At 48.9% G+C, this 13,389-nt stretch overlaps 1 protein-coding gene across 7 annotated transcripts in view; it reads left to right on the top strand.

Annotated features, from left to right (window-relative positions):
- LOC109431126 (protein unc-13 homolog B) overlaps positions 1-2,405 on the top strand; it is a 313,958-nt gene extending 311,553 nt beyond the window's left edge. For 6 of the 7 annotated variants that reach the window (XM_062843720.1, XM_062843716.1, XM_062843711.1 and 3 more), the window contains 7 exons: positions 30-196; positions 868-1,156; positions 1,219-1,377; positions 1,444-1,657; positions 1,719-1,820; positions 1,882-2,044; positions 2,122-2,405. In XM_062843720.1, coding sequence (XP_062699704.1) covers positions 30-196; positions 868-1,156; positions 1,219-1,377; positions 1,444-1,657; positions 1,719-1,820; positions 1,882-2,044; positions 2,122-2,266 — 1,239 coding nt within the window. In that variant the 3' untranslated portion in view covers positions 2,267-2,405. The remainder of the gene's footprint in view (positions 1-29; positions 197-867; positions 1,157-1,218; positions 1,378-1,443; positions 1,658-1,718; positions 1,821-1,881; positions 2,045-2,121) is intronic. The other variant, XM_062843699.1, reaches the window with a different exon arrangement.
- Positions 2,406-13,389: the final 10,984 nt, after the last annotated feature.

Here is a 13,389-nt window from a genome sequence, read left to right as displayed (position 1 = left end):
GTTCTAACTATACATCTTTCACCACCTAGGCTTGTATTCTGATGAACAATATCCAACAACTTCGGGTCCAATTGGAGAAAATGTTCGATTCGATGGGTGGTGACAAACTAGAGGAGGATGCTGCCAACATCTTGAAGGAGCTACAACAGAATCTCAACACCGCGTTGGACGACCTGGCTACGCAGTTTGCTGTCAGGTAGGCTTCCGGTGTTCCCCTTGGATACCTTATACACATCTGCTGTATTCTTCGGAAGAAATCCACCGGAGGAATCTACCGGATTCCTCGGGAGGAATCTACTGGATTCCTCGGGAGGAATCTACCGGATTCCTCGGGAGGAATCTACCGGATTCCTCGGGAGGAATCTACCGGATTCCTCGGGAGGAATCTACCGGATTCCTCGGGAGGAATCTACCGGATTCCTCGGGAGGAATCTACCGGATTCCTCGGGAGGAATCTAGCGGATTCCTCGGGAGGAATCTACCGGATTCCTCGGGAGGAATCTACCGGATTCCTCGGGAGGAATCTACCGGATTCCTCGGGAGGAATCTACCGGATTCCTCGGGAGGAATCTACCGGATTCCTCGGGAGGAATCTACCGGATTCCTCGGGAGGAATCTACCGGATTCCTCGGGAGGAATCTACCGGATTCCTCGGGAGGAATCTACCGGATTCCTCGGGAGGAATCTTCCGGATTCTTCGGGAGGAATCTACCGGGTTTCTTGAGAAGAATCTGCTGAAACCCTTGAGAAGAATCTAGCGGATTCCTTGCGAAGAATCTACCGGATTCCTTGCGAAGAATCTACCGGATTCCTTGAGAAGAATCTACCGGATTCCATGCTAACTACCTATCTACACTTCATTTCCAGCTTGGAACCTCGCATAACCGGTAGCGTTCGGGAACTGGGAGATCTGCTGCAGCAGGTCAAACAGCAGACTTCCCTGTTCCACGCACCACCCACCGACGATGCCAACATTATCGCCATGGAGGCGGACGAGGTCCTTCGACCGCTGATGGATCTGCTGGACGGATCGCTCTCAATGTACGCCCAATCCTGCGAGAAGACTGTGCTCAAGCGATTGCTCAAGGAACTCTGGAAGATCGTCATCCGGACGCTGGAGAAGACCATCGTGCTGCCGCCGATGACGGACCGAACGGTAATCCGTGAACTGACCCAGGCATAACCTAGGATTAACCCGCATGACTTTCCCCCTTTCAGATGGTCTTCAAACACCTGACGGACAACGCCAAGAACCTGGCAGCCAACGCCAAGATCGAGGACATGGGTAGGCTGTTCAAGAACCACGTGGCCGGAAAGTCCGACGCCAAGAACGTGCTCAGCGGTGTGATGGATATATCAAAGGAGGTCCGTCCAAATGTAAATGTTGGCTGTACCTTCCCCGAAGTTCCCCTCATTCTAACCGCTTGCCCCCTTTTGTTCCAGATCGAAAAGAATCTCTCGCCGAAGCAGTGCGCCGTTCTCGAGGTGGCGCTGGACACCATCCAGCAGTACTTCCACGCCGGTGGCAATGGACTGAAGAAGCCGTTCCTGGAGAAATCGCCCGAACTGCAGAGCCTGAAGTACGCGTTGAGTTTGTACACGCAGACCACGGATACGCTGATCAAGTCGTTCGTCTCCGGGCAAGGTGCTTCTGAAGGTAGGTGTCCCGAACCTTATCCGCTGGGAAACTTCTATGATCCGTTACGTATTCTTTCCAGAGGGTGGAATCAACCACGATGACGCCTCCGTCGGAGAGGTTTCGATTCAAATCGACGTCTCGTCCAATCCGGAGAACGGTGAACAGAAGATATCCGTCAAAGGTGAGTCCTTCAATATCTGACAGCTCGTTGATCTTCTTTATGACCTCGATCTTTCGCGCAGTAATCGCCGCCAACGATCTGAAGTGGACCGTCCCGTCCGGTATGTTCCGGCCGTTCATCGAGGTGAACCTGATTGGGCCGCACCTCAACGACCGGAAGCGCAAGTTTGCCACCAAATCCAAGTCCAACAACTGGTCACCGAAGTACAACGAGTCGTTCCATTTGTAAGTATCTTCTCAGCAGGGCCGCAGAACACTTCTCCTTGGTAAAATCTAAGCTTAATTGTTGTTCTCTTGTTCAGCATCATTGGCAACGAGGAGCAGTTGGAGTTCTTCGAGTTGCACATCTGCGTCAAGGATTACTGCTTTGCTCGTGAGGATCGCCTGGTGGGGGTCGCAATCCTGAAGCTGAAGGACGTAGTCGATCAGGTATTTGGGGGGTGTTAAGCCATTTTTGTTGCGGCATCCTCTGTTTGGATGAATGTGGTTTGAATGAGTGAGATGAATGTTGAAATCGTGGAAGAATACCATTGACTGCCCTTCCACTTTGGTAAGTTGGGGGAGAGGTGGTTATCTACTTTCAGGTTTACAGGTTTACAAGGAGACTGACCCGACTAAAGGTATAATTCAGATAGTTTGAGGTGAGTACATTGAACAACCGTTACTATATTTTGTTGGAGATATCACACAGCGGAACACACAACAGCGGGACGAGTAGCGAAGCTTTCCGGACCGGAGTAAAAGCAAAACACTTGCGTACGGTTTTGACGATCACGAACGACTGATTTATTGACTATTTACATTTTACAATTATAAACAATAACAATGTTCGACAACATAAAACATGTTCACGGTGTATCTTTACACGTCGGTTGTCTCGATTACGAGGGGTGCTCGAATGCACAAAATACATATTCCCAACACCCCCTCTCAGGTCGACAACCCGAGTAACTTTTCTAACAAATATCACAGATCCTATGTCAATAGTCCAAATCATCACAAACAATCAAACAATACTTTCTCCTTGACTTTCTATAGGTCAGATCGCCGACATTCGGCTCTTCGAAATTCATAACACTGATACACAACATCAATTCTCTCTTACACAACAATAAACGTCAAAACAGTCTAAAACTTCTCAAACAACAATCGTCAAAAACAAGGTCAAACACTTAAAAACAGTTTTGTCTTACTAGGCAACCCCGTTACCTATACACTCTATATCGTCCACGATACTTTCTTAATACTACTTCTTCTACTTCTTCTTTTCGTTCTTAACCGCTTTCCTGCCTTGCTCTGCACTTCATTTTCTTCTAATTCTCGCGACTTCATCACATTCCTCCCGTTCAGCGCCATCTTCGGGTTCTCCGCATCCTTCACGCTCACTATGGCCGCATCTGCATCACGTAGCCTGCGTTCACACCAAACATCCAACTCGTACAACTTTCCTGTATGGTGCCCGACAGCCATTACTTCTCTATTCTTCACTATTTGTACTCTGTCGCCGGCAAAGTGGACCTGCAACCCGGATCTCGCCACACGATTCACCGAAAACAAATTGCTCCGTAATCCGGGGAGGTACAACACTTTCTTCGCTTCACATCTCTTCAACTTTCCGCCGACGTCAGCAAGCAACACTACATCGCCACAGAATTCCGCCATCATCTTCTCGCCGTTCGCCACAAGCACTGGCACCGGCTGCTCCAATCGTCGCATCACTTTAAACAAACTGGGATCGTTCACCATGTGGTCCGTGGCACCAGAGTCTAGGAACCACTGCATTTTCACCAGCTCTTCTTTTTGTTCCTGCGACGCCATGAAGCAAACGTCCGCACGATCCGAGGTACGTTTTTCTTCAACCACCATGTCAGATTTACTGTTTCGACGTTTCACAACTTCGTACTCACTCGGATTCACTGGCAAACGCACACGACAATCGGCTTGTTTGTGTCCAATTTTACCGCACCGGAAGCACTTCAACGTTCTCCACACATGCCTGCTCGTCATGGCAAAACCCTCACTTTCTCGCTCATTTTCGGCCGCAGGGGCCAACATATTTTTCTTCAGGTCCACATCGAGCAACCGCTTTTTCACAAACGCCAGTGTCACACCGCCGGGAAGCGTCTCGATGGCCGTCACCACCGAATCGAACGACGCAGGCATTGTCAGCAACAAATGGCAAATTGCATCGGGCTCTTCCACTGCCGCACCGCTCTCCTTCAACTCGCGAATCAACCGATCAAATTTTAACAAGTGTTCCGGCAAATCACTATCAGCCCCCTCTTCATATTTTAACCGGAGGAGCTGTTTCCGAATAAATAACTGGCCGGCAACACCACAACGCTCGAACACCGCCTTCAGCGTGTCCCAAATTTGTTTCGGATTCGCGCAGTCTTTCACAAGCTCCAGCTGGCTATCCGCGATGGCCGAAACGATAATCGCTTTGCACTTTTTCTCCGCGGCACTTCGCTCAGCCATTTGCATTTTCTTCTCGGTTTTCACTTGCGCGGAATCGTCGGCCATCTCACGCAACTCTTCAATCTCGACGATCTCCCGGTGGACACAATCCAATAAACCGTGCATGTCGAGGACGGTCTCCATCCGGAACTTCCAGTTATGGAATCCGGACCCGTCGAACGCGGCGACTTTCGCTTTCTCGTCCATACCTGGACCCATAGCCTGTTGGAAATATCACACAGCGGAACACACAACAGCGGGACGAGTAGCGAAGCTTTCCGGACCGGAGTAAAAGCAAAACACTTGCGTACGGTTTTGACGATCACGAACGACTGATTTATTGACTATTTACATTTTACAATTATAAACAATAACAATGTTCGACAACATAAAACATGTTCACGGTGTATCTTTACACGTCGGTTGTCTCGATTACGAGGGGTGCTCGAATGCACAAAATACATATTCCCAACATATTTGTCAACATTCATATCATTTCAAGCACACAATCAGGAAAGTGAGACAATCAAAGATTTCAACCCATAGATGAGTAGCAAATAAAGCGTTTTATTGTAAATTCGATTTGTCAATAATCCGAAATGGCCTCAAAATAGCTTTGTACAATGAAAGAAGTTACCGTTACACCCGTAGACTTGAGGCTCTGAACTAAAGAGCAGTTTGGATGACCTGGGTTATGCCGACTGCTCTGATACTGTCTTTTGAACTTTCCGAAGACTTACTGGATATGCTAGATTACTAATCGTAGCTTTGTATAATGGAAGAAGTTACCTTTACATCCGTAGACTCCAGGATCTGAACTCAAGAACAGTTTGGATGGTCTATGATATCCCAACCCATCTGATGCTGTCTTTTGAACTTTTAGAAGACTTACTGGACGCGATAGAATACGAATCGTAGCTTTGTATAATGAAAGAATTACCTTTACACCCGTAGACTTCAGTATCTAAGCTCAAGAACAATTTGGATGACCTAGGATATCCCGACTGTTTTGATACTGTCTTTTGAACTTTCAGAAGACATATAAGAATACAAATCGTAGCTTAGCAGTACATATCTAAATAATACATGTCACCTCGCTTTGCCTGATTCTTGACGACCTTCACGAATACCAGACCAGAGTAGTCAAGTAGAAGTCATCAGCAGTAGCGTTCCGTAGCGTCTTCTTCTGTCAGAAAACCAGTCGCAACCGTTTCAATTGTTTCTATTTTCCATGTACTCTGTGCCTCGTTGGACAGATGATCATCGCTCCCAGTATACAGGCGACAGATCAGCCACATTTGTTGAACTTACCCTCTACGAATTCTACTGTATAGCTGTATGGGCTGAGCCTTATAGCCCAGTCGTCCGCTCCGGCACGTCCCTTTTTTCCATTCCTTGACGGCCTTCAAGGCACGTCCCGACATTCTTCGAGGAGCGTCCCTCTTTTCCATTCTTGACAGCCTCAAGGCGCGTCTCTCTTTTCCATTCTCAATGGCCTCCAGGGCGCGTCTCTTTTTTCCATACTCGACGGCCTCCGAGACGCGTCTCTCTTTCCGCTCTCAACGACCTTCGAGGCGCGTCCCTCTTTTTCATTCTCAGCGGCCTCCGAGATGCGCCTCTTTTTTCCATTCTCGATGGCTTTCGAGGTGAGTCTCTCTTTTCCATGTTTGATGGCCTTCAAGGCGCCTCCCTCTGTCCGCTCTCAACGACCTTCGAGGCGCGTCTCTCTTTTCTATTCTTAACGGCGTCTCTCTTTTCCATTCTCGACGACCTTCGAGGGGCATCCCTCTTTCCGTTCTCAACAACCATCGAGGCGCGTCTCTCTTTTCCATTCTCGACGGCATTTTAGGCGCATCTCTCTTTTCCATTCTCGAAAGCCTTCGAGGCGCCTCCCTCTTTCCTCTATCAACGACTTTCGAGGCGCGTCTTTCTTTTCCATTCTCGACGGCCTTCGAGGTGCGGCTCTCTTTTCCATACTCGACGGCCTTCGAGGCGCGTCTCTCTTTTCCATTCTCGACGGCCTTCGAGGTGCGTCTCTTTTTTCCATTCTTGATGGCCTTCAAGGCGCCTCTCTCTTTCCGCTCTCAGCGCCCTTCGAGGCGTGTCTCTCTTTTCCATTCTCGACGGCCTTCGAGGAGCGTCTCTCTTTTCCTTTTCCGACGGCTTTCGAGGCACGTGCTCCTTTTCCATTCCTCGGCGGCTTTCAAGGCGCGTCTCTCTTTTCCATACTCGACGGCCTTCGAGGCGCGTCTCTCTTTTACTTTCCCAACGGCCTTCGAGGCGCGTCTCTTTCCTATTCTCGAAGCACGTCCCTTTTTCCGTTCTCAACGGCCTCCAGGGTGCGCCTCTCTTTTCCATTCTCGACGGCCTCCAGGGAGCGTCCCTCTCTTCAATTCTCGACGGCCTCCAGGGAGCGTCCCTCTCTTCCATTCTCGACGGCCTTCGAGACGCGTCCCTCTTTTCCATTCTCGATGGCATCCAGGGTGCGTCTCTCTTTCCATTCTCGACGTACTTCGAGACGCGTCTCTCTTTTCCTTTCCGACGGCCTTCAAGGCGCGTCTCTCTCTCTTCCATACTCGACGGCCTTCGATGTGCGTCCCTCTTTTCAATTCTTGACGGCCTTCAAGGCGCGGCTCTCTTATTCCATTCTCGACGGCCTTCGAGGCGCCTCCTTCTTTCCACTCTCAATGACCTTCGAGGCGTGTCTCTCTTTTCCATTCTCGACAGCCTTCGAGGCGCATCCCTCTTTCCGCTCTCAACGGCCTTCGAGTTGCGTTCTTTTTTTTCATTCTCGACGGTCTCTTGGGTGCGCCTTTCTTTTCCATTCTCGACTGCCTCCAGGGTGCGTCCCTCTCTTCCATTATCGACGGCCTTCGAGACGCGTCCCTCTTTTACATTCTCGACGGTATTCGAGGCGCATCCCTCTTTCCGTTCTCAACGACCATCGAGCCACGTCTCTCTTTTCCATTCTCGGCGGACTTCGAGACGCGTCCTTCTATTCCTTTTCCGACGGCCTTCGAGGCGCGTCTCTCTTTTCCATTCTCAACGGCCTTCGAGGCGCGTCTCTCTTTTCCATTCTCGACGGTATCCTTGGTGCGTCTCTCATTTCTATTCTCGACGGCCTTCAAGGTGCGTCTCTCTTTTCCATTCTCGACGGCCTTCGAGGCGCCTCTCTCTTTCCGACTTTCAACAGACTTCGAGGCGCGTCCCTCTCTTCCTTTTCCGACGGCCATCGAGATGCGTCCCTCTTTCCGCTCTCAACGACCTTCGAGGCACGTCTCTCTTTTCCATTCTCGACGGCCTTCGAGGCGCGTCTCTCTTTTCCATTGTCGACAGCCTTCGAGGCGCCTCCCCCTTTCCTCTCTCAACGACCTTCGAGGCGCGTCTCTCACAGACCTGTTTACGCTTAATCTTACTTTGACATCGGGATTGATTCCGGGATTCCTCCTGGGGTTCGTTCAGGAACTGCTACAAGGATTCCTACAGAAGTTCCTCCACGAACTCTTCTTAGGATTCCTTCAGGATTTCTCCAAGAATTCTTTCTTCGATTTCTTCAGTATTTACTCCTGGACTCCTCCAGCAATTCCCCGGATATTCTTTTAGGGATTTCTCCAATAACTCCTTCATGAATCCCTCTAAAGGTTCTTCCAGAGTTCCTCTAGATATTCCTACAATAATTCTTACAGGATTTTCCTCCTGGATTTGCTCCAGTGAATTCCTCCAAAGATTAGTTTAGGGATTCTTGCAGGAATTCCTCCAAGAGTTTTTATAGTGATTCCTTCAGGAATTCCTCGAGTAATTCCTCTAGACCTTCCACCAGGAATTCTACAGGCAAGTCTCCAGGAAGTCCTCCTGGGGTTCCTCTAGGTATTTCTCTAGAGATTCCTCCAAGAATTCCTCTAGAGATTCTTCGAGGAGTTCCCGTAGAGATTTCTCTAGGCCTTCTCCCGAGTTCCCACTAGGAATTCGTCTAGAGATTCTTCCAGAAGTCCTCTAGAGATTCCTCCTGTCTGTCTGTTCTGTCGGTTCTGTCTGTTCTCTGTCTGTTCTCTGTCTGTTCTCTGTCTGTTCTCTGTCTGTTCTCTGTCTGTTCTCTGTCTGTTCTCTGTCTGTTCTCTGTCTGTTCTCTGTCTGTTCTCTGTCTGTTCTCTGTCTGTTCTGTCTGCTCTGTCTGTCTGCCTGTCTGTTCTGTCTGTTCTCTGTCTGTTCTGTCGGTTCTGTCGGTTCTGTCTGTTCTCTGTCTGTTCTCTGTCTGTTCTCTGTCTGTTCTCTGTCTGTTCTCTGTCTGTTCTCTGTCTGTTCTCTGTCTGTTCTCTGTCTGTTCTCTGTCTGTTCTCTGTCTGTTCTCTGTCTGCTCTCTGTCTGTTATCTGTCTGTTCTCTGTCTGTTCTCTGTCTGTTCTCTGTCTGTTCTCTGTCTGTTCTCTGTCTGTTCTCTGTCTGTTCTCTGTCTGTTCTCTGTCTGTTCTCTGTCTGTTCTCTGTCTGTTCTCTGTCTGTTCTCTGTCTGTTCTCTGTCTGTTCTCTGTCTGTTCTCTGTCTGTTCTCTGTCTATTCTCTGTCTGTTCTCTGTCTGTTCTCTGTCTGTTCTCTGTCTGTTCTCTGTCTGTTCTCTGTCTGTTCTCTGTCTGTTCTCTGTCTGTTCTCTGTCTGTTCTCTGTCTGTTCTCTGTCTGTTCTCTGTCTGTTCTCTGTCTGTTCTCTGTCTGTTCTCTGTCTGTTCTCTGTCTGTTCTCTGTCTGTTCTCTGTCTGTTCTCTGTCCGTTCTCTGTCTGTTCTCTGTCTGTTCCCTGTCTGTTCTCTGTCTGTTCTCTGTCTGTTCTCTGTCTGTTCTCTGTCTGTTCTCTGTCTGTTCTCTATCTGTTCTCTGTCTGTTCTCTGTCTGTTCTCTGTCTGTTCTCTGTCTGTTCTCTATCTGTTCTCTGTCTGTTCTCTGTCTGTTCTCTGTCTGTTCTCTGTCTGTTCTCTGTCTGTTCTCTGTCTGTTCTCTGTCTGTTCTCTGTCTGTTCTCTGTCTGTTCTCTGTCTGTTCTCTGTCTGTTCTCTGTCTGTTCTCTGTCTGTTCTCTGTCTGTTCTCTGTCTGTTCTCTGTCTGTTCTCTGTCTGTTCTCTGTCTGTTCTCTGTCTGTTCTCTGTCTGTTCTCTGTCTGTTCTCTGTCTGTTCTCTGTCTGTTCTCTGTCTGTTCTCTGTCTGTTCTCTGTCTGTTCTCTGTCTGTTCTCTGTCTGTTCTCTGTCTGTTCTCTGTCTGTTCTCTGTCTGTTCTCTGTCTGTTCTCTGTCTGTTCTCTGTCTGTTCTCTGTCTGTTCTCTGTCTGATCTCTGTCTGTTCTCTGTCTGTTCTCTGTCGGTTCTCTGTCTGTTCTCTGTCTGTTCTCTGTCTGTTCTCTGTCTGTTCTCTGTCTGTTCTCTGTCTGTTCTCTGTCTGTTCTCTGTCTGTTCTCTGTCTGTTCTCTGTCTGTTCTCTGTCTGTTCTCTGTCTGTTCTCTGTCTGTTCTCTGTCTGTTCTCTATCTGTTCTCTGTCTGTTCTCTGTCTGTTCTCTGTCTGTTCTCTGTCTGTTCTTTGTCTGTTCTCTGTCTGTTCTCTGTCTGTTCTCTGTCTGTTCTCTGTCTGTTCTCTGTCGGTTCTCTGTCTGTTCTCTGTCTGTTCTCTGTCTGTTCTCTGTCTGTTCTCTGTCTGTTCTCTGTCTGTTCTCTGTCTGTTCTCTGTCTGTTTTCTGTCTGTTCTCTGTCTGTCCTCTGTCTGTCCTCTGTCTGTTCTCTGACTGTTCTCTGACTGTTCTCTGTCTGTTCTGTCTGTTCTGTCTGTTCTGTCTGTTCTGTCTGTTCTGTCTGTTCTGTCTGTTCTGTCTGTTCTGTCTGTTCTGTCTGTTCTGTCAAACTAATTCTCAAATAACGTCAAATTGCACTATTCATTGCTTGTTGGTAGCAAACCTGACCTGAAATTGGAAGGTGACTAGATGCAACAGACATCCATTCTGGTTAGGCAGCATTAGCAGATATGAGATACAAAACTGCACTACATATAAAAGTTCCATAGTGATGCGTTCTTGCCTTGTTCCCATTGCCACCGAACGGACCCAAACTGCCACCCACAGTTTAATCTGCCACCACGTGCTACTCTTTTACAAGGTTCGGTGTTTTCCTTGTTGCATTTACCGTAGTTATTAGATTGGGACCGAAAGGATGTGATACTATTTTATGTTTTCTAAGCAGTTGGAGTTTCCTACAGTGAAAATTTCTTCACATTTCATTTTTCTAATAATTTTTGAGAAGCGTTCTGGCAGCACTGGATTCAAGGCAATCTTTAAATCACAGTAGGCAAGTAATCTTACATACAAAGTTGCGTGCAACTAAAAAATCCTGAACCTTACAAATACAAGCATACAACACAAGAACCTTACAAATACAATCGCGTAGAATTTACACAAGGATGACTAGGATGGAGTTTTACTTAAAATATGGAACCACCAGTGCGGAAAGCAAGCCTCCATCTACACCTAGATGGATTAATCCCTGCATTTCACTTGATTATGCAGGTATCCACGCTGCACACAATTTGCACTCGCACCAGCAGGCACGTGCTGCAATGTGCTGCCATAGCGAAGCGGAAGCACTTACAAGCTAAAAACCCCTGTCCCCAGAGGAAAAGTTTCGCTTGCTCACGTTTCGCTCGATTTGAACCCCTTCTTCGTACTACAACTGCACTGACTGGGTGTCGTACAGTGCAGTCAGTGGGTCGGACAAGTTTACCAAATGGCCAGCATCTCTCCTCGCTCGCAGCAGCGGAGGTCGGATGCTAAGTACACAACTAGCAGTGTATTTTAATTCCCCGAGACTGAAATTGCTTTTTCACTGCCCTAGTACGACGAACTGCGGCAGCCTCGTCATCAGCGCGCGCTCGCAGGTGCAAGCACGCCAGCTTCATTTCCGAAATAGTTCCTAGTTCGAGGACTCCTCGAAGTAAGCTATGGAGAAAATGACAAAAGTGCACAAGCATTTTTCCCATGGCTACCCCGATGCGAACCGAGTGGAGAAGGCTGCTTGGACTGTGACTATGCCTACTAGGATGGAGGTTCATTTCCTCCTGGCTCACGTCCACACGCGTCTTCTCCATCGGAATTTAATTTGGTTTCATCCTTTATTCATGGTTCGGATAAAAGGTAAGGGTAGAAGTTTTGCCACTCTTTCTCTCTCTCCTCGCAGTTTGACCGAGAACTTCACCGGCTCACCGGTGAAAACGCTGGGAAAAAACTTTTCGCAAAGTCGAGCACAAGCGCAAAACATGAACATCAGATGGAAGAGTAGACCGGAAACGGAGAGGGGACGAGGGTCGTAAGTGCAGTTTGCTGCATAATAGATTTAAGGCGTTGATCATTAAGGTTAGTGGGTAGGTTGCTAGGATAGGATAGGTACATGCAGGCAGGATGATGGTGAAAGCCAAATGCTGATTGCCAAAATGGTCGGGATCCGCAGGCGGTAGGTGATATTATGAGCACACCTGTTGAACTGCGGTTGAAAGCAACGGCCTATTAGATAAGCATAGTATGAAGCAACTTTAATATTATACATCTAGCTATCGTTTTGATACAAGTATAATGAGACAATATTAGAAGCTATATCTGGATAGAATTAAACAGCATTGGATTGAATTTGGATTCAGGATTTCTCGGGAGGAATCTACCGGATTCCTCGGGAGGAATCTACTGGATTCCTCGGGAGGAATCAAAAGAATTTGTCGAAAGGAGATTCTTCGAGGAAAATCTACCGGTTTCCTCGGAAAGTATCTACCGGATTCCTCGGGAGGAATCTACAGGATTCCTCGGGAGGAATCTCCAGGATTCCTCGGGAGGAATCTACAGGATTCCTAAGGAGGAATCAACAGGGAGGAATCTTCCGGATTCCTCGGGAGGAATCTTCCGGATTCCTCGGGAGGAATCTTCCGGATTCCTCGGGAGGAATCTTCCGGATTCCTCGGGAGGAATCTTCCGGATTCCTCGGGAGGAATCTTCCGGATTCCTCGGGAGGAATCTTCCGGATTCCTCGGGAGGAATCTTCCGGATTCCTCGGGAGGAATCTTCCGGATTCCTCGGGAGGAATCTTCCGGATTCCTCGGGAGGAATCTTCCGGATTCCTCGGGAGGAATCTTCCGGATTCCTCGGGAGGAATCTTCCGGATTCCTCGGGAGGAATCTTCCGGATTCCTCGGGAGGAATCTTCCGGATTCCTCGGGAGGAATCTTCCGGATTCCTCGGGAGGAATCTTCCGGATTCCTCGGGAGGAATCTTCCGGATTCCTCGGGAGGAATCTTCCGGATTCCTCGGGAGGAATCTTCCGGATTCCTCGGGAGGAATCTTCCGGATTCCTCGGGAGGAATCTTCCGGATTCCTCGGGAGGAATCTTCCGGATTCCTCGGGAGGAATCTTCCGGATTCCTCGGGAGGAATCTTCCGGATTCCTCGGGAGGAATCTTCCGGATTCCTCGGGAGGAATCTTCCGGATTCCTCGGGAGGAATCTTCCGGATTCCTCGGGAGGAATCTTCCGGATTCCTCGGGAGGAATCTTCCGGATTCCTCGGGAGGAATCTTCCGGATTCCTCGGGAGGAATCTTCCGGATTCCTCGGGAGGAATCTTCCGGATTCCTCGGGAGGAATCTTCCGGATTCCTCGGGAGGAATCTTCCGGATTCCTCGGGAGGAATCTTCCGGATTCCTCGGGAGGAATCTTCCGGATTCCTCGGGAGGAATCTTCCGGATTCCTCGGGAGGAATCTTCCGGATTCCTCGGGAGGAATCTTCCGGATTCCTCGGGAGGAATCTTCCGGATTCCTCGGGAGGAATCTTCCGGATTCCTCGGGAGGAATCTTCCGGATTCCTCGGGAGGAATCTTCCGGATTCCTCGGGAGGAATCTTCCGGATTCCTCGGGAGGAATCTTCCGGATTCCTCGGGAGGAATCTTCCGGATTCCTCGGGAGGAATCTTCCGGATTCCTCGGGAGGAATCTTCCGGATTCCTCGGGAGGAATCTTCCGGATTCCTCGGGAGGAATCTTCCGGATTCCTCGGGAGGAATCTTCCGGATTCCTCGGGAGGAATCTTCCGGATTCCTCGGGAGGAATCTTCCGG

Source organism: Aedes albopictus, chromosome 1 (assembly GCF_035046485.1).
Source record: "Aedes albopictus strain Foshan chromosome 1, AalbF5, whole genome shotgun sequence".
NCBI lineage: Eukaryota > Metazoa > Arthropoda > Insecta > Diptera > Culicidae > Aedes > Aedes albopictus.
The sequence above is the reverse complement of the archived record's forward strand: the minus strand, read 5'-3'. Positions and strand labels throughout refer to the sequence as shown.